Genomic DNA, 21,868 nt, shown 5'->3' with positions numbered 1-21,868 from the left:
ATCAGCCAAGTAACTTGTTGAGAATCCAACTGGATAATATGTATGTTTCTGGCTGCTCGGTCACACAACATGGCTCGGGATCTCCATGGCATATATAGCCAAGAAGTCCTGGTGGCAAACTTACCACTTAGTCTCATCTCAAAGCAGATGCGGAAGCAGGACTGCATGATCTCACACACAGACTCATTGGTCAAGTGAGCTCCCACAGGCGTGAGCAGAAGGGTCCTCAGAACCTGGCAGGTGAAATGCACACAACTCTTTAAACCATTGTCAGAAGGAACCCATTTAAGGCCTGGGTAAGAAAGGTGCAGCTCTGCATAAAGGAGCCTGATTCACCATATCCCGAGACAGTTAAGCAACAACATTCACAGTCGGAATACAGCTGCACTTGTTTTCTGTTACTTCTGTCTCAAAAAGAATAGCTTATGGCACCTGTAGGATTTTCATGAGCACTACTTCATCACTGGCAGGGTCTGTTCCCACAAATCGTGCATGTGTCACAGCATCGGCCATGTTCTCAATACTCTCAGCTGCTCCTTCATGGTTGGCATCTGCAAGGGGGGGGGAACAAATTGCAATGACTCTCTGGTCAGCTCAAGGCACACCTTTTATCTTGAACTCCGTTTTGAGTTGACACCACCAAATGTGCAGTGTTCTCAAAATAACTGCAAAAACAGAAAGGCTGGTTATGGAAGGGAATGTGAGTTATTAAATCACCACTGTACCAATATGAGCCCTTGCTATGAATGTTTAAACAGACATATCGTACACATGCTGAATACAGACAGGGATCCTCAAGAGACGGACGGCTGAAACATGAGGAAAAGAAAAACAGTTTTGTAAACACGATGTACAGATTTTTACATAAAGGTTAAATCCATGTCTTCTGTTACATTCAATTTAAACAATAAAAAGGGGTCTGATAGGGACTAATTAAGTCTTCATCACATCATTTCAACCCATTAAACAATAACTTTGCTGTCAAAGGAAGAAAAAAAGCTATTTTTAACTGACAGCTACAGCTCCATGGTAAAACACATTATGACAGTGTTCCCTATAATCACATTTAGCTTCACTAAATGACTTGTGACTAAGAGGCAATGTAACAAAGAAAAATGATTTCAAACAGATTCAAACAAAAATTTCATTGGTTAAGCTAAACCACCTGACATAGAGATACTAACATCAAGCATCCAGACCTTAGGCCTGATAAACCATTTATATGAAATCCATCAGCTCCCAAGGTAAACAGAAACAATGAGTTATGCAATACTTTATGTAACACGCAGAGCTATTTATTCAAAACGACATGTCCTCCGCATACAGAGAAGCTGCACATGGCACATTGTTGGGACTTCATTTTCACCAATTTCTGGTTCATAGTGGCAAGTAAGGCTTGGGATGCACTGAGCAGCTATGACATCCTCCAGCCCTCAAAGATCCAACAGTACACCATGCATCAGATTTATCTGTATTGTCTATTTGCTTATCAGGCCACAAAGAGGTAAGCACATGGCCTCCACCACCACCACCACCACCACCACCCCCCCCTCCGCTTCCTCCTCCCCTTCCATCCTGCTGGCTTGCCACCACTCCCCAGACCATGCAGAAGGTCCTCAAAGACCTGAGATCTAATCACCAGATGTAGCCTTTTGTGGGAAGACTTGCAAACTGGCTGCCTAGGCAACCAGGCCCATGTTTTGAAACCAGAACCAGAGCAGACAGTGGCAGAGAGCTAGTCACTTTTCCAACAGCCACTTCCAAGGGACATTTTATTAACCTGGTCCAACTTGGCTCATCAAAGGAAGGAAAAGGGATGCAGAGCTTGCAGGGGGCAGCTATCAGAGGTCATGCATAGGGGAAATCTCACTGTGGCTTGGCAGATAGTTAGGACCCAGTTAAGTGTAATAAGGCAAAGGCACCACAGCTCCACACTGTACGAAAAATATGGGAGCAGAGAGGACTGACCACCATGGCTCTACACACATCAGCTCCAATATGTGTTGATGACTCATTGTGACCACACAGGTATGTATGTGGTTGCAATGACACATCAGTCTTTCCTGAGATTTTCTGTTTGTGATGGATGAATGCCAGGTGACTAGGTAGAATGTCCTAAAATGGGCATTGCATAGCAACTTGGTGGTTTTCAGCAGACTTCTCCATAGCAAAACTGTACTTGAACTATGGAAAAAATGTTTTTAGGTCATGCACTGAAACGTGATTCCAATATAAATGTTAACATCAATACTGATTACACAAACTACAACACAAAATATAAGGGAACTTCAGCAGTGAAGCATACTAAAGGCACCAGGGGTTTGTCAAGGAATCCTCTTCTTCATAAGACAACGATCATTTGAACGCAACATGAAAATACGAAATAACTTGAAAAAAGTATTTGCAACTTCCTGACTTTGTTCAACTTTTACTTTTAAAACTTTAAATAAATCTCAACTTTAAATTACTTTCTTTTCAACAATCATTGAGTGCCTTTCTTACCAAGACTGGGGTCTTTCAGACACTGTCTTAATTCAGTAAACACACAGAAGACTGCTAGCCTAATGAAACCAAGGTCAAATCACAACAACCATGTTGCAGCTCATCTAGGAAAGCTGGCAAATATCTAGAATGATGCAAGTAAACTTACAACCATCACTTGGTACACAACACTGGAAGTTAAAAATTGAGCAGTAGTAATTGATGGATATTAACCAATTTGTGAAAATTTGATATTCTAGCTAAGTGCTTAGCCTCCCATTCTATGGCACACTTTGTGAGTGCGCCATATCCAAGTACGAGGCTGCCAGTCCTGGGAGACATCAAGAAGGAATTTGTAAAAGGGGGGGGAAATTTGTAAAAGGTGGGAGGGAGAGATTCATATCCCCAGAGAAACTGGAGCCATGGGGTATTCAGCAGAATGTCAGGACTGATATAAAACACCAATCCCCTGTTGGCAGAATCCATGGGGGTGAGACTCGGCACCATTGTTAAAATAACACCAGAGGAGAAGGGGGGCATGATGGGGAAAGGGGGGAAACAGCTGTCCCATAGTAAGAGGTCAAAAAAGAGCATTCAGAAAATGTCTGGCAATCAAAATGGCAGTCACATTCATGGATAAGGGGGAAAATCTGGCAAAGGGATGGAGACCAAAATCACTTTCAGGAACTGAAGAACACTGGCCCAGGAAGTGTGTCTATTTGTACGCTACATGATGCCTGCTCAGGACACTACAACACAACACTAAACAAAACTGCTCACGCTTAAATCTGGTACACTAGGCTACATTTTCTGACCAATTAGTGTGGTATTGACACACACAAAAAAAAACATTTAATTAATGATTATTTCTTCTTTGTTTAGAAAGTTTCAGGTAACACCGCAGCTCCATGAATGACAGCTGGTGGACCTGTGGGCTGGGGGGGGTGGTGGTATCTGTGTGAGATAGTGATATCTGTCAGTGGAGAGGCTCAAAGAAGTAATCCCTGTGCCAGCAGAGCCTGGGCAGCGAATGGAGGGAGGAATTAACCCTCACTAAATGAACTGGGGATTTCCCTTCGCACTAGGACCCCTGGCAAGCCGGGGGTCAGGCCTGTAACAAACACAGGGTCGAGTCTGATTTTTGTGGAGACAGGCAGAAAAAGAGGTCATATTAAGAACATGCTGCGTGTGACACATGGGAGATCACTGCATGCTGCGGCTCATTGTGGACATGCATGTTAGTAATTAGAAGTCATTTCTTTTTCTTTTCAAGCCCGTGTAATTACACAAATGTGAACAATCTGAAAATACTCAAGCAAACACCACAGCAATAAATCCATGCTTTTAACTAAATTATGCAGTTCTGCCTAAGTTTTGATTTTCTATACCACAGATTTCTCCTCCATGCACACCTGGTTGCCATATTTTGGTGATACACATTAAGATAAAATCTAAGGCAAATTATGAATTATGACCTTGTGGTCTGTTAATACAGAACAATTAGTCTTTATTGTACAAAAACCACTGAAAAGGCACTTAAAACTCCTCATCTGGATCCAACAATGATGGTAATCAAAAGTTACACTCTGGAAAAAGAAAAAAAAAAAAAAAAGTACAACATAATCAACAAAAACGTACAAGCCACGCTGCAAATGTCAAGCGCTGCCTGCTATTGATCTTGAGATGAAAGCAGGTATTCTATCTGCTTATCTGATGTGATCATTCTCCTCGACTGGCTGAAATAAATATAGCCTGGGTGACATCAATTACCTTAAATTTAGTCAGAGCCCTTTGGAAAATGTCAGACTGTTCATTCCTGCTACCGGTATGTTCAGGAAAGCTTCTTTATCCAGGTGTTGAACATCTGACACAGAGCTCAATACAGTAACTTTAAATTTAAAAATAAAAAAAAAAAATAAAATAAATAAACAATCATTTTCAGTCAAGTTCTGGACCTCATCAGAAGCGAGGTCTATCAAAAAACCTTCCCATACCTTCCATGAATGGGCTGCAATCTATTACAGCAAGTAATAATCGTTTTTAGCCACCTATAGCAGAGCACTGTCTAAATTCAGTTTTGTAATCGTGCCTCTTCCAACAGAAGGGAAAAGTAATTTCAGAGCTCCATTTTTCCCTCTGACTAACGCTGGAAAATTTGACACTCAAACAAGAATTACTTTTAATATTTTGTTCAAGGCTATTCCATAATTATGTGCACATTATAAACTAATCATTGTAAAACTGCAATGGAGAAAAAAAAAAAAAAAAAAAAAAAAAAAAAAAAACCTTGTTCCACTACATTTTCCAAAATTGACATTTTTATGTCATTAAGTTCTGCAACTGGTTTTCCCCTTTTAGTCAGGAGGTGGCAGTATTTGACAGCATCATTACATTTTTATGATCCCAATTCAACAACAGGGTGACTGAATAAATGAGTTCAAGGAATCCTAAGAAACAAAAATTACATAGAAACTTCCTTATTGGTGCGCACTTACTGTAGCAGCGTCATTTGAAATGACCGACTGGCTGCAAATACACTTGTTAAAACTGTAAGAGATAAGACAAGCAAAACTGACAGCAGGCAGAAATTGGAACATCAAGTTCAGAGAGCTGAGTTCCTTTTTGTACCTGGTAACTAGGATGAGTGTCTGCCCTTCAATGTCCATGACTCTGGTTTCAAAAGGGGATAAACAGAAGCCCGAGTGCTGTATTACACTAACATGAGAAAAATTAGTAAAAAGGCATACAGTGTAACACTAGGGTGCAGGGATGACCACACAAAAAAAGGTAACTCTGGATCATGTAAAGGAGCCCAGTCTCCTCTCATGTTTGACCACTGAGCTTCACTGGAAGGTACACCTGGAATAACTGTCCTGACATGCAGTACCTGTCAAAAGACTTGATGAAAACATATCCAAAACTGTATTTTACTTGCTTCAGTATTTTTTCAGGCATATAAACTCATGTCAGCTATGGTGCTTTAAATACTGTAGCATATAAACAGAAATACAGAAATTTGTACATCTCTCAAAGTGGTAACCTGAAGATAAATTTGGAAAAGTGTCCATAATAGTGTTTGTTATAACAGTGACAAATCTTATCCGGATCATTTACAGTATTTCAGTTCGACATTGCTCCATCTCCAAATTCTACTTCTGAAAAGTATCTGCAATTACAAACTAAATTTTTACACTATAAATGGTTCAGTTTCAATTTTATTCTCACAAAAGATGTGCAGACAGAAGGTCAATGAGAAAAGGAGCTGCTCAAGCAAAGCTGAGAAGCTCATTCTTCCTGTAGTTTGAGGCAGAACCGGTAACTATATGCACACCTGCTGGTGAAGCACCTGCACCTTGAAAAATTACACAGTGTGTCACCCAATTGGTGTGGCTCAATCAGTTGTGAATGACCAATATTCCAACAAAAGTAAAAACAAGATTTAGCAGACACACCCCTGTCCAAAAATGCAAATACATACTACAAAATCTCAATTAACAAGGAGGCTGATACCTCACTCCAAATATTATTATTATTATAATAAATCTCACAGTGTATTTTTTTCCCCTTTGATGCTGCTGTTGTCTTTCTCCTCATTCTGTAAGAGCGCCACAGTCATGTAGGCTGCCAAGCCTGTTTCCATGGAAACCCCTCCCTTTGAACCCTGCTGATGAGATACAGAGGGGTTATGGGATTAGTAAGCAGACGCTTGGTTTGTAGAGGAACTGTGGACCTGGGAGAAAGCCCTGATGAAGGCTGTGTGTAACCTGCAACAGTGTAAAGCATTTTCAGCAGGTTTACAAACAGTGACTGAGCAGCTAGTAATAAGTACATGTATTCCACTGTTCAGTCACACTGTACAAACACAACATGCCTTGACATATGGAAAAGAGGACATTTACATTGTTGTTGAAAGCGGTCTTGTTGTTGCATACAGCACCATGTTTGGGGTGTTTCCTTGAAGGAATCTCAAAACCAGCAGACATCATTCCGATGTGGTCAGGCAACTAACTGTCCGCAAGTTGAAGAATTAAGGAGGACTTCAGTGGTCGAAAAGCACACTGTATGGCAGTGAGCACCATTAGCCAATGAACAATTTGCAGTGTACGGTAATTCATAAAAAGTTTAAAGAAAATTTCAAATATGACTTTGGTACATTTCCATTTTTCTGTTGTAAAAGAAGAACTTCAGGAAAATTAAAAAGGAAAGTAGTAATATTACAGTAAAAGTGCAATAAGTAATCAGACCTACACTAATATTTTTGCAAAAACATACAACAGAAAATCAGTCTTCTGAATTATATTGAATATAGTTATACTGTTATTGATGTAATTGGGTGAACCAAATATGTAAACGCATGATTGCAATGAAGCAGCATGTTTTTTTTTTTTTTTTTTTTTGCATTTTACCTACCTATAATAAAACACCCATTTGTTCCTGTTGAACAACTTTGTCCAGCCTGGAGTAATCCTATAATGCAGCACAGATTGCATTTTAGGTTCACAAGTCAAATTGCTGTTGTCACTTAAGAGATTATTGTCAAGTAAACTTCATGATGTACAGTAAAATAAACACAATATTTTACTTCCCTTTTGACATTCTTTCCAAGGGGGTGGAGCTGGTCATTTGAGATTACTAAAATATTTGTTTCCTAGAATGCAGATGGCCCATAAGTTTGGACCCACACAGTAAAGAAGAACTCAGGAGATAACTCAAACTTGAATGTAGCAGACTCACAATACTATGTCCTACTGGGGCTGTCCTTAAAGTGTGCAATATGACATTCCAGAGTGTCTTTCAAACACATCACAATAAACAGTAAATATAACATGGCGTGTCACAATCAAAGATTATTTCAGCAAAAATACAAGGTGTTATCTAAAAGTCCACAAGGTCTTCTTGTGCAATTAAATCTACAGTCCTTCAGTCGTGGCTGTGAGCATAACCGACTTGACTTAAAATACCAGATTCACAATAGAAACACAAAAAAAATTTTTTAAAAATGTACAGTTCACAGATATATTTCAACGCCCTATTTGAAATAGCTTCAACCCGATTACTGCTAGAGGCTCCTTGTTACAACCAACAAGTTTGAAAATGTCAGCAGTTAAAACAACCCATGGAAACGAACGCCTGCTTTCTCTTATTTCCTCAAACACCCACACACTCCATGAGCCTCATCTCTCAATAAAGATGACTTTGCAGTTCATACTTCACAGACAATGCTACCACCACCACCAGCTGGCTCTCAGAACATCCATTCCAAATGACTCCCTTACTTTCTCAAGAAGCTTGTTTTTGTCCTTCACTCTCTTCATCGAGATACAAAAACACTGAAGCTCTTTCATCCCACAGACCAAATGAGAGGACAGAACAACCTACCCACTCATTCCATACCCTCTGTACTAATGCAAACCATTGCAGTCTCTTTCCCTACATAAACTCTGTGCTCAATCCCCACTCATCACTGCATTCAACGGGTATACATCAATCAAGCCAAAGCATGAAAACCACCTGCCTAATATTGTGTAGGTCCCCCCTCGTACCACCAAAACGGCATGGACTCCACAAGACCTCTGAAGGTGTCCTGTGATATCTGGCAGCAAGACGTTAGCAGTAGATCCTTTAAGTCCTGTAAGTTGCGAGGTGGGGCCTCCATGGATCGGACTTGTTTTTCCAGCACATCCCGCAGATGCTCAATCAGATTAAGATCTGCAGACTTTGAAGGCCAAGTCAACACCTTGAACTCTTTGTAATGTTCCTCAAACCATTCCTCAACAATTTTTGCCGCGTGGCAGGGCACATTAGCCATGAAAGGGCGTACGTGGTCTGCAACAATCTTTAGGTAGGTGGTACGTGTCAAAGTAACATCCACATGAATGCCAGGACCCAAGATTTCCCAGCAGAACATTGCCCAGAGCATCACACTGCCTCCGCCAGCTTGCCTTCTTCTCATAGTGCATCCTGCTGCCATCTCTTCAAGCCCAAGTAAACGACGCACACGCATCCAGCCATGCACATGATCTAAAAGAAAACATGATTCATCAGACCAGGCCACCTTCTTCCATTGCTCCATGGTCCTGTTATGATGCTCACGTGCCCATTGTAGGTGCTTTCGGTGGTGGACAGGGGTCAGCATGGGCAATCTGACCGTTTGCGGCTACGCAGCTCCATACACAGCAAGTTGCGATGCACTGTGCTGAAAACCTTAATGCCGGCCATGACAGAAAGGTGTCAGAACACAATTTGTGCTACAGTAGCTCTTCTGTGGGATCAGACCAGACGGGCTAGCCCTCGCTCCCCACATGCATCAATGAGACTTGGACGCCCATGACCCTGTTGCCGGTTCACCGGTTGTCCTTCCTCGGACCACCTTTAGTAGGTACTAACCACTGCATACCAGGAACATCCCACCCCATTTTTCCTGTTTCCAACACATCAGATTCAAGAACTGACTGTTCACTTGCTGCCTAATATATCCCATCCCTTGACAGATGCAATTGTACGAAGGTAATCAATGTTATTCATTTCACCCATCAGTGATTTTAATGTTTTGGCTGATCAGCATATGTAACACCTGTGCTCAAATAATGGCTCGGGACCCCAGCACTGTTCATTATATACAGCAATTGCTCTTCTTCTACTCTATTTTGAGACATTACATGACACTGTTGCTAACCAGCTATATAATTCTCCTTCCCAGAGTGATTTCCTAAACTAAGGCCAGACGCTCACTTTATTGAAACACTATTCCTCGCAGCCTCAGAAGCCCTCCAGTATGCTAAAGCAGTCCCTTCCTCCATCCCCACACTTCTAGATCTGTCAGCAACAACTGACACTTAGCCATCAGTTCCTTCTATCACCGATAACTAAGCTTGGCATTACAGGAACTGTCTCAGTTGGTTTGTATCATTTATCTCTGGCATGTTCTACATATTGTTCTAGCAAAGCTCTCTCATCAAGGCGCATATCCACAGGAGTCCCACAGAGACTCAAGTCTCAGTTCTCTGGTCTTCTTACATGGCTTTTCACATCATTATACCATAGATATTGGGCTGTGCACTGAGCTTTGTGCCATTTTATTGCCATCATATTAAGACCAACTTAATAAAAATGACTAACAAGCAATACTTTTGTAGATCAGACACTTCCAGCATTATGAATTGTAAAATAATTTCAGCCCTTGGAATTCCGTACCCCCTTGCCAGTTTCTGCAATATATCTCAGAGCTTCATAAGCACATGCTTTTAGGTATCTGTCCCAAACCATTTGGAGCACTTATTGCTGTTACTGGTTATCTGATCATCATTATCATGTAACTGATAATTTTAAAAAAAAAAAAAAAAAACCTGTTGGCCATTTTGGTGTTATTGTCTATATGATGGCAGGAAGGTTTTCTACTGCAAAAGCTGCAAAACTCATTACAGACTACATATATAATGACAGCAATGCTGAATTTGATCACAGTATATGTAACTTCCATCTGGAGCTCTGGATGACACAGTGGCATAGTGAGTAGCAATGTTATCTCCCAGCGCCTGGGTGGTACGAGAGAACGTGGGTTTGATCCCCACTCAGCTTGTGTGAAGTTTACATATTCTCTCCATGTCTATATAGGTTGCCTCCCATAGTCGAAAGACATGCTGTTCAGTGGATTGGTGACACTAAAGTGTGACTCCACAGTCTGTGTGTGAGTGACAGGGAAAGTGTGTTTCACTGGTGTATGGATGACTGACTCTGTAAGTAGTGTATACAGGAGTATAAGTCACCTCGGGTGAATAAGGTCTGATAACACTACATAGTGTTCATTGGAAGTCACTTTGGAGAAAAGCATCTGTTGAATAAACGTAAAACTCAGTGGGGTGAGAAATTCACCAAGGCTAACTAGTACATGATTTCTCAAGGGGTTAGCCTCAAAGGGGCAGGCTGTGTTTTATGAAAACACACACAAGTTGATTGGAATAAGATTATAGCACACACTTAACTGTTATTGCCTAATATAGAACCAAAAAGATATGTTTGTGATACATTGTTTCTGGAATCCTAAATGTCCATAATTACATTTGCTGTATTAACAGTAAGGGAACTGAATATGGATGAAGCAAGAGGAAGAATGAAAACAATAAATTATCTTTAATTACATATATCTAGGGAGGACGCGGTGGCGCAGCGGGCTTGGCCAGGTCCTGCACTCTGGTAGGTCTGGGGTTTGAGTCCTGATTGGGGTGCCTTGTGATGGACTGGCGTCCTGTCCTGGGTGTGTCCCCTCCCCCTCCAGCCTTGCGCCCTGCGTTGTCAGGTTGGGCTCCGGTTCACCGAGACCCCGCTTGGGACAAGCAACTTCAGACAGTGTGTGCGTGTGTGTGTACACATATATCTAGTTAACACAAGTGAGAAAAACAATTCTCTTTAGTTTTCTATGTTGCCCCTGCATCACACATAAGTATGCATATCCCTTATATTCAGTATGGTACAGCCCTTAAATGTCCTACATAAGTACAGAGGTTTAATAAAAGAATAAAACTTGTTAAAAACAAGAATTTTGTAAATTCAAGAAAACCTCAGAACACAACAAGCCATGCTTGCAGATAAAGGGAATGAAACAATATATTACCTATGAGCCCATAGGACAGGAACTTATTGACAGACGTGAGCGCCAGGCCCGTGATAGGTCCCGTGGTGTCCTCAGACCGCACCACCTCCAGGAAAGGCCGTAGGAACACATTCGGCTCCACATCTGATAGCTCTGTGAAACAAAATTACTTTGTTAATGCTTCTTTCTTGTACAGTGCAACCTTCACCAGGATGTATTTTATGTTAAAGGAGACAAACATTCATGTTCTAATGTCACAAATATTACATTCTTCTGACCAGATGGTATGCATACTGTTGTGTTGAGCTATACATCAGTGCCAAAAAACAAGCATGTACAGACAGAAAAAGAATGAATTTAAAAGTCCCCACAAGTACTGATAATCACTATGATAAAACAAAAGAAGCAATTTCAATTAGTATTGAAGGAGGGCTCAAAGAAGTTTGAGTCAAAATGAAAAAATAACATTTGTAAAAACCCCACTGTTTTAATGTTCTCCTGGATAAAAATGCTAATGCACCTCCTTGTCCTGCAAGAACACAACTCCAAATATCTCATCTTCTGACGGTAAACAATGAAAACCCAACAGCAAGTGCAGGCACTCAACTTAAATCACAGGCAAACTTGCAAATAAGGCAGTAAACAGCAGGGTCTAACCAGCTGTTTTTAAATATGCTTTTCATCAGCCTATAACTGCTGTGTAAACAGGCCTGTGCCTCTGGGCAGATCAGCAGGAGAATTAGCTGCTGGTGGGAGGACTGTAACCTTTCGCTAGGCAGCACAGCAAGCAGGGAAAAGTGGAGAGCAGACACTTTGGGAACAGCCTCTAGTTCACCTTGGCAGCCTGCAGTGTCTTATTACAACTCAATCTCTGAAAGCTCCTTTTAAAAGGCACAGCACAGGACCAAGGATTTGCTGTTAATGAAAAGGACTGGGGTCGGGAGAGGAACGCAATCTCACACTGAGGTCACAGGGAAGGCAGCCCAGGTTATGGCTGCTGTTGAGTTTACATTTACACTCCATACAGTTAGATTAGAAAATCACAAGTAAATACACATGTAGGGAGTTATTCAGCTCTGCATAGGTGGAGGTAAGATTACTAGTTACTATATAGATAAATAAAGCAGGCTTAAGATTTTCTGTGCTGTTATGGGATCTAAGGCCCATGTCCCAGGAATGCAGCAAAATGTCAAAAATTAAAAGCAGATATATTTTACAGGCTAAATAAATGTAACACGTCCATATGGAAATTATAGACAACTGCTTTTTACATCCACATATTACCGAAAAAGTCATCAGAATACATTAAATCAAATATATTGCATAGTAAGTACCAGACAAAAGTAAACAACAAAACCTAGGAAACTCCAGGGAAGCAGTCCACCACTACAGATTAGATTTTGGGGAGGGGGGGTGAAAAAAAAAAAAAAAATGTGCAGTAACAACTAATCCTTCAAAAACATAGCCGACAAAAAGGGAAAAAAAAAAAATTCAGATGAGAACTCAACAGCTTTTTCCCCCTTCCCTGTTCATTTCATAGTTTTGATTTATCTTGGGCTGAGAACCCCGCAGGCCAGTCCACTGAGCCTTGTGTAACGAGTGTCTGAAAGCAGCGGTCGGGGGGGGAGGGCAACACTGGGTTGTGGGAGAATACAAACCAGGTAAAACAACAATGGGGGGGGGGGGGGGGATCAGCAGTCACAAACCCGTTTCTAATGCTGTGAGGAAACACAGCCTGCCACAGTAATACAACTGCATTAAGCCCCTAAACTGCACCTTTAATACAAATAAAACAACTTTTGAAACTTCAAAGGCCTGAAAAGGATACACCAGTTTCCAAAATTCACACGTTACCTGCTGATTCTACATGTCTATCTCCGGTACCATGCGGCTTGTTTGGATATAAAACAACTGAAAACTCAGAAATTTCCACTCTTCACACCAACTACCAAGTTACCTTTATAACTGGATATTTTTAGCACATTTACAGATATTTTCTATTCAGCGCAGGCAGCCCTAGGGAAAAATCCTCATACAGTCCTCATTTCCAGCACAGGCACCGTCTGAACCAAACCATGGCCCGTTTTCAAAATCATATTTCCAACAAACTTTGAGGACACCAGAAAGGGTCAGAAGCATCGCATGCAAGCAGATGGTAAAACTTCCAACACGCTCAGCATCCTTTGTGTACCAGGTTATGGAGCAAAGGTGTAGGTGCTCAAATGAATCTGTCAATAGCATCTAATGGAGACCTCATCAGGTGGCATCAGGCTGTAAGTGGCAGCACTGTGCTCCCAGCCAACTGCTGCAGAACACAATTGAATTCTATTGATCGACCGGCCATCGGCGGCAAAGCCTCCCATCAACAGGCCTCTCTCCCCATAGCCTTAAATAAAGGCTAAACACGCCTCGTTATTCCAGCTCAATCTTCTATACTACAATGAAATTAAAAAGGACTGGACAGCCACAGCAAAATGATCATGGTATAACCAGCATGACCTTTGACTGACATTGTGGGGGAGGGGACATCTTCATACTTACACTTTGCCCATGTGCACTGGGTCTAAACCATCATCTCTGAGTACAGGTTCAGGCTCAACAGAAACTCCAAGCATGGATACACCATAGTCTGCTTCAGGTAGGACAGTGGTTACATTGCTGAACATAGTTAAAAAGAAGATACAAATGTGTTTCATTTTTATAAAAAGCAATAGAAAAGTATTCCTGTGTGAATTCCTGCAAAAACTAGCCATCAGAGTGAAAAACCCTAAAAAATATCAGAGTCAAGATGAAGAGGCCAAGTTAAAGGAAACCAGCTTAGGTGAGTTGAGAGGATGTTTTCCAGTCTCTTGTTGAGACCATTCTTTCCAGCACATACCATAGTACATTTTGCTGTGGCTCATGAAAGTCTAATTTATGAAGCCAGTTCAGTTCCACAAAGCATACTACAGCAGTCATCATGCAACTCACCTTTTCCTGAACCAAAAAGTACTAAACATCTACCCCTGCAGAGGACCCAAGGTAGGATGCAGTTCATATGTAGTGAACAGATACACTTTCTAGGATAAAAATCACCACCACCACCAAAACTTTAAAATCCAACTTACAATTCAGATAATTGCAATAATGCAGAAAAACATGGATGAAATTGAAGAATGTTTTTTCCTATGTTTGTGAATTGAAAAAAAGACATTTGACAAGAGTTTCACATCACAATTATCTTCAACATCATAAATTCCGTTTCTGTGGGCTTTTTCTTAGAGTCACGATATGGATGATAAAAAGCAAACATACAAAAAGTAGAGGGGAGAAAATTTACATAAACTGTCATCACTATGCAAGTTCAAATCCATTTTTAAATCTGACAAATTTAGAACATTTATGAAAAATGCAACTTCACAGAATTTAAAGAAAATCATTCAAAACTCTGTAGACTAGAGATAAACACTGTAGAATATCAAATATTCTAGTATGAAATGCCAGTTTTCAATCTCCATGTGACTAGAAGGGAATGTTACTGCATATATCATGCTTTATAATTCACCAGAATGAGCAGCACTTTATTTTGTATACTTGATTGTACCACTAGCAATTTTCTTTCATACCCACATACATTCACAAAAAAAAAAAAAAGCCAAAAAGTGTGACGAAGAAAAATTAACTGACAGAACTAACAATCTTCATACACCATGTAAATTTCATAGAAATCTGATTTCATGGGGCAAGAATTTAAAATAATAATTAAAAGCTTCATTATTAAAGGTATGCCTGAGGGGATCACTCCTGGTTTTGAATAACTTGCAGCACTGCCCTAGTTGCAAGGGCCCTCATAAAGGTAGCAGGACAAGGGGGGGGGGGGGGGGGGAGAGAAAGGAGGAGGAAAAAAAAAAAAAAAAAAAATATAATCTTTGCACCATGAAAACAAGACCATACACTCTGCAGAAAGGGAGCTGATTTTGCACCCAGTTCAGTGATGCTGGGGGGAACAAAGCCATTCAACACAGCACATGATTACAACACCAGAAATACAAACAGTGCTGCACTGCGAGCAGTGGGGCTGGCCACCTTTTGTATTTGCCTAATTTAATTACAAAAGAATGAATAACTTAATTTGCTAGACTGCTGTGTCACATATTTCACACACTCATAGAGACAGAACACCCTATGGCAGGTCACACAAAAAAGTCCTTCCAACAGCCTTCTGTCAAACTATTCTGTGGTGTTATTTTACTAACCACTGGTAGCACATAATCCCTTGCAACTACTAATTACTTCAAGAATGAAATGCTAACCATTAAGAAAAGTTGAACTTAAGGGGTGGACAATTTCTCCTTTAAAAACTTGAATGGACACAAGCAAAAAAAAAAAAAAAAAAAAAAAAACACCCACTCCTGTTTATGAACCCCAACCATTCCTGGAGATGATTAATACCAGCGACATATAAACACTGGACTGCTGGGTGCAAATGGGTTTGCAAAAATGAAAATCTGAAATTAATTTCCAGATCAAGGAATGGGTGTACTTTCAATTAATAAAAAGTTTTACACAAATTCCCCCGACTGAAGGATGAGCTGTCCCTGCCTCCGTCACTTGCTTACAAAGTTATACTTGGAGTCAGAAAGTAAAGACACTGATTTGTGGGCGCTTTGTGACTATGACATTGCACCTATTCAGGGGCTCTAGGCGTGTCCTTATCTATTCTTGGCTCCACAGCTACTACGTCTACGTAACGTAACAGCTTTTACGAGTTGAATGGCGACCGAGTCCCCGTGTACGTGTATGCATTTGTACACGCACGTGTATGAAAAACTGTTCTACCTCTAAGTCAGATGCATAATAAAACTGTAAATTCACTTCCTAACACTTAAGGAAGGCACTCTGTGGCAATGATCCAACGCTAGCAGGAGAGGTACATGCTCCAACCATCAGACTCCTGACAGCCAACCGAGACCCTTCCTGTGAGCTCAGAGCAAAATTACTTCAAACAAACGACGCCCAAAAAAGGCAGTCACCCCGTGACCGAAGCAGCCGCCCAAAACCAAACACTGATGGTTATTGATCTGGACCCCTCACTTGGAATTAAAGCCAGGCTCTTGGAGTGCCTCAGCCCTAATGCTGGGGAAAGGGGACATTTTAACAAGGCCAGCAAGGCTAAATGAAATCCAGGGAGAATTTTCATTTCACACTGGCAAGCCCTGGGCGGCAGTCTGATCCATCTGTTGGGAGGAGTCTGATGCATGTCAGCCGTGAGCCCTCCCTCTCTCTCCCTCTCGTGAAGGGAAATTGGCACTTGTCGAAGGGGGCAATTAGGATGTAACAGTGTTATGGAAGTCCATATGGTCGTTTTGTACAAGCCGCAGTGGTATTTTATAGATGCTTTGAACAATGCACTCGGCACTACCTAAACAGGCAATTTGAAAGCCCCTGAGAAATTAAAACTTTTCCAAGTGCTTCAAAGTAACTCAGTGTAGCCTTTTGCAGTGCAATCACAGCATAAAATGTTTTCCCAAAGTGAAAAAATGTTTGCATTTTTTTCTGTCTTTTTTAAAGCACATCCTCTCCTACTCGTGTGGACCTACAGAAACAATGCAGATGGTTTGTGACACTGTGAAGCTGAAAAGAACAAAGATATTCACTGAATATTTACTTGAACTGTGTAAAAATGAACCATTACAGTGACATTTATCTATTGGCCATTATATTGATCCTGAAACATTTTAAAGTAAATGTTTTGACAATGTCTGCAAGTTAACTTCTAAGCAGCATATTCATTTTGTAAACACAAATGCAGCTGCCTTTTATGATAATTTACTGTACTTGAAACCATGGATTTTCTGCAAAAACTCCAAAGAACTGACTATGCAGATCTAAAAAGGCAACCTTTGTAAAATTATACATTTAAAATATATTATTTACCATCTGCAGCTCAAGCCTACATTTATCAAAAAAAGTTCTGAATGGATTTTTTCTTCTCCTCTTTCTTTTTCTTTAATTAATAACCAATCTCTTAAATTCTTGGGTTCACATGAAACACACTTAGTTGAGTTTCTCCAAATAAATATCACCCAGACATGAAGAATTGCTACCTAACACAATATATGGACATCCTCAGTTACCTGGACTTTTTGGGCCACAAGTGCCGTAAAATCCACAGGGAACATTTTAATCACTGAGAAACACAGAGGATGACGGGACCTTCTGCCACAGGAGTTGTCAGAGGTCAACATTCAGTTGTGTACTTGCGCAATCTTAATTTTTTTTTCCCATTTATTTTAATTTGTTCGTTTTTGAAAGCACACTAGCTCCTCAACTTACAAAACCATTATTAAACTCTTAATACAAACACTAATGACTCTCTCAAGTCTGTGCTTCTCCCAGTACCGTGAAGTGATAGCCATACCTTGCAGACACCTTATTTGCAACATTTACAGAATTTGCTTGCCACCAAACCACCCAGCTCCTGGTCCAGGCAATGATATATTTTACCTGAACTATGGCAACTCCCTCCTATCTGTTTTTTCAACCATTGACATGAAGCCTCTACAACTGACAGTGTGACACAATATGACTTCTGCTCTACCTTCCAATGCACTCCTATGTATAGTAGTTGCCTGTACAAAGTACAAGAGTTTAGGGCCTACAAGACAAAAGTATGAGTACTAATAGCTGTTCAATGCTTTTGAGAAAAGCACTTGCCAAATGCATAAATGTAATAACCAATTTACACCAATATTTGCACTCTTTTGCTATTTTCAACATTTATCATTATCTCCATTTTTACATCCATTGTAATAGCATGCCTCTAATTGGCATTATCAGAATAAGTGACCGTGATAAACACCAGACATGGTGTAAATTAGACAAATAAAAATTGATCATTTAAGGAAAGAATCAATTTTCTGGGGGGAAAAAGGGGAGGGGGGAAAAAAAAAAAAAAAAAAAACCACCTGAATACATTTGAACATTCTGAACTCAACAGATACTAAATTCAGGAGAAAGAGTACACTGGGTTCTAGGGATTCAAATGTTTGAGTTATAACCACCTTTTTTGATTTATTTAAAAATAGAATTGGATTTAATTGTCTACTTTTAAAAATCTGTTATCAAGCAAAGGTCACCAGCATTTGCACTTCCACTCATTAGCTGGAGTGAAATGCGCTGAGTAGGTACATGGGACCATATTAACTCCCAATACGTTTACAGATTCTGTGTGGTGTTTATGATTGTTAGTAATCAATAATAAGACAACCAACACCACATATTCATGAGATACATCAGCTATTAAATGGGAAACACTGACATTAAATAGGTATTTACAGAAGCAGCATGTTTGACATTTTAAATTAGTTTTAAATTTGGCATAAGATTAAAATGAGTCCTACAGCACATTTTTATTTAAGGCTATATCCAAGACTTTTACAGAAGCTACCCAGTGAATTACAGATACACCGATGTTATATTTTTAGACTGCACATTGTTCTAAGTAAACATAAGACAAAAGTCCTGCAAGAGGATTGGCAGTCTGCTCTGAAATAAAGCAACATTGCATAGAGTGAGCAGTTGATGAAAATGGAATATATAAAAAAAAAAAAAAAAAAAAAAAAGTCTTTACAGCAAACTTTAAATTCATAATATCTTTATCCAAGAGCAGATGATCGCATAGTATTTAGAGTTGCTGCCATCAGATGCAAAAGTTGCTGGTTCAGATCTCATCTACTGCTGTAATATGCTTGAGCAAAGTATGTACCCTAAACTGCTCCAGTCAAAATTACCCAGTGGTAAAAAACAGTTTCAAGTAGCTTAACATTCTAAGTTGCTTTGGAGAAAAGCTTCAGGTAAACATAAGGCTTTTACAGAACGTAGCCAATGAATAAATTGAGGAATATCTGCATTATTATGCTTTTACTGATTGTAATGTTGTTGGATGTACTAATAAATGGAGCTTCAAACAGATTTCAGGTTCCAGTGACATTCGTAAGATGAAGACCACTATATTTAAATTGAAAGTATTTTTGGTTGCATTGCAAATCCCAATTAAGTAAAGGAAATGGGAAAGAAAAAAAACGAGTGAAAAGTTTGAACAGAAGTTGGATAAAGCAGAAATAAAGAAATGTAGTCAGAAAGTGTTAGATCTAAAATGGTTGTATATCATGCTGGTCCCCCACCAACAAATAATGGGAATAGTCTGTTCTTTATCCGACTCCCCACCTTATGGGGAGACATTTAGGAAAAAAGTCACATCCATTATATCGTGGTCTGGGAGTACCTTAAGTTAAAATCTTTTCTAAGGTGTGAACAGCCATAAGATAGTTGTTCTGGTATGACCCAACTGGAACACAGATTGCAAGACTTTTCTCAGTCCTATTCCAAGTATGGTGAGATGTTCCTGGACCCCTCTGTGGCAGACAGGGTGACCCTGCATCCTGTCTCTACCATTGGTCTCAGGGAACAGAGGCAGATGCAATCAGTCCCAGAGGAGAAGGGGGTGGAGGTGGGGGTGAAAGTGACAGCACAGCACAAACTTTAATTCACACGGATAAACAAGGGGGCTGTTTGGCCAGGCCTTCACCTAATCCACACAGTCCTTTATGTGCTTCTCCACCTCATAATCAGTCCATCAGTCTCTTACCAGGTCACTGAATGGCAGCGCTTGTTTTGTTTGCAACACCTTGGCTGGATATTAAAAAAGCAGCGCCAAGACCAACAAACAAACATCGCATGCTGCTCACCTCTGACCCCTGTGGCTTTGTTCAAATTGCCCTTTGGACCATATTGACCAGCAATTCAAACGGAAGCTGATTTTTGCTGAGGGAAGAAAGCTTGGTTATGAGGAGCTGTTATTATTTGGCAGCAAAGACTGGATGGTTGACACGCAAGACCGGAACAAATTACAAGTATTGCTAGCAAAAAGGGGAGGAGAACATAAAATTCACGCAGCCCTTCATTGCACTGCTGCTAAGACTTTCAAAGCTTACGGGATGAGAGGCCACAAAGAGGAGAGATTTTAAGAATGTAAGGGTATGCAAATGTTCATTTAATCAGGATAAAATATGAGAGGCTCCATTTTCCAGCAAATTAAGCTGTCATTGGTCAAAGAGGGTGTCACAAACTAAGATCAGATATTTTAAAACTTTACACAAGCTGTTAATTTTTGCATTAAATTCACTAGTTTCCACAGACATTCACTTCTAGTTTGGACTTCAGGCTGTAAACAATTTTTTCTAAATTACAAATAATGGACTAATAAAGACACACATAAAAAATGTAGTTTTGAATATTTCCAACGTGCTTCCTTACTTTAGATCTGATAAATGTCAGCTTTAGTTGTTACCTTGTTAAAGTTTTTTTGGGGGGGGGAGCGGCCATAACTTTAAAATCAAAATCTGCATTCATGCTACTGTGTTACTTTAAAAAGGAATGAATAAAAACAACAGAAATCAAATGACTATACAGCAAGGTAAAATGTAAAGACAAACAGAACACTTCCACTTGCACTGTTGTGGACATAGTTTAAAACCTTAAGCTGTACTATGATTAAAGAGACATTAAAAAAAGTTGTTTGATTAATAAAATAAAGAATGACTTCATTACTTGACTTCCAGATTTCTGTCCCACACCTGTTATCCTGTACATAACATTTATTTTTTATGCCACATACTTTGCACAGAAGCTGCTTTAGTCTCGCAGATTGCTGGCAAGCCCAGAGCAACATACACTTAATGTTTTTCGCAGCCTCCAGTCACTCTGTGATAGATGGCCATTTTTTGTTGTAATGAAATACTTTACGGTCAATCAACTTACAAATAACGGATGTTTTATCATGCTGAATTAAAACATTTGAGACCGAGTACAGTCAGGCCAGTTCCGGCCAACATGCATGTTTAACCGTTTCCTTGCTTCCTTCTGTTTGTGGAACACTGCATGGTAGTAGTTGTTCTTTAAATGACGGGTAGCTCAGATTTTCGATTTACATGTACACATATTAAAGAATCTATTCAGTACAAAAATGCTCACCAAAAGCAGATTTGCCACTTTTGAGAGAATCAGTGTTATTGCAGCTACTATGAAAAAAACACAGATGGTCAAAATGATGAGCCTAAATGTTCACACAACCTTTCTAACAGCCACCTTCTGGATCTTTCTGTGGGTCTTATGTGCAGGAGAAAACCTGCGGGTACAGCAAAGGGTTAAGCCACAGGTGGTGGTCAGTTCGCCAGAATAAATCGACACACATGCTCGCGCTCTGACTGAATTTCACACTCCTCCCAATGAGCATGGTCGTCCACAACTGCACGGAAAGAATGAGGGGCAGGGGGAAGGGGGGAAAAAAATCCCGCCTATTTGTTTCACCTGCTGCGTTCCTTCAGCCCCAGCTAATGGCAGTCCCTGGGGCATGAGAGAATCCTGCAACCCAACCATGCAGTGCAGATCCAGACAACCAGGCTGGCTTCTGTGCTAACCAGTCTCCGTTCCCTGCTGGCACATACTAACACAACCTGAACGAGGATGGTTAAGGACATACAAGCGACTTACTTATCCACCAAATAACCAGGCAGAAAAATGGAATGAAGAGATATTTAGTATTGCTATATTTTTCCAACTGTGACTGCAAAGACCTATGGAACCAATACTACATTGTAGTGTTATCGTCAAGAGAGCATGAGAAGAATTTACTACAATGCCCCATACATTCATGGCAAGGGACAAGACAACCAGCTCGACCTCAGAAAGGCTGACACCAAAGGGACATTTTACTGCATCCAAAACAACAATTACCCCATTAAAGCCTGGTAAAGT

The 21,868-nt window shown here is 40.3% G+C and overlaps 1 protein-coding gene across 9 annotated transcripts in view; it reads right to left on the bottom strand.

The window, feature by feature from the left end:
• The window catches only part of gbf1 (golgi brefeldin A resistant guanine nucleotide exchange factor 1), a 68,825-nt gene that overhangs the window by 27,304 nt on the left and 19,653 nt on the right, over positions 1-21,868 (bottom strand). For all 9 annotated transcript variants that reach the window (XM_018724911.2, XM_018724912.2, XM_018724913.2 and 6 more), the window contains exons 4-6: positions 11,093-11,224; positions 433-551; positions 125-233 (exon numbers count right to left, since the gene is read on the bottom strand). In XM_018724911.2, the coding sequence (XP_018580427.2) occupies positions 125-233; positions 433-551; positions 11,093-11,224 (360 nt within the window). The remainder of the gene's footprint in view (positions 1-124; positions 234-432; positions 552-11,092; positions 11,225-21,868) is intronic.

This window comes from Scleropages formosus, chromosome 8 (assembly GCF_900964775.1).
Source record: "Scleropages formosus chromosome 8, fSclFor1.1, whole genome shotgun sequence".
Taxonomy (NCBI): Eukaryota; Metazoa; Chordata; class Actinopteri; order Osteoglossiformes; family Osteoglossidae; genus Scleropages; species Scleropages formosus.
The sequence above is the reverse complement of the archived record's forward strand: the minus strand, read 5'-3'. Positions and strand labels throughout refer to the sequence as shown.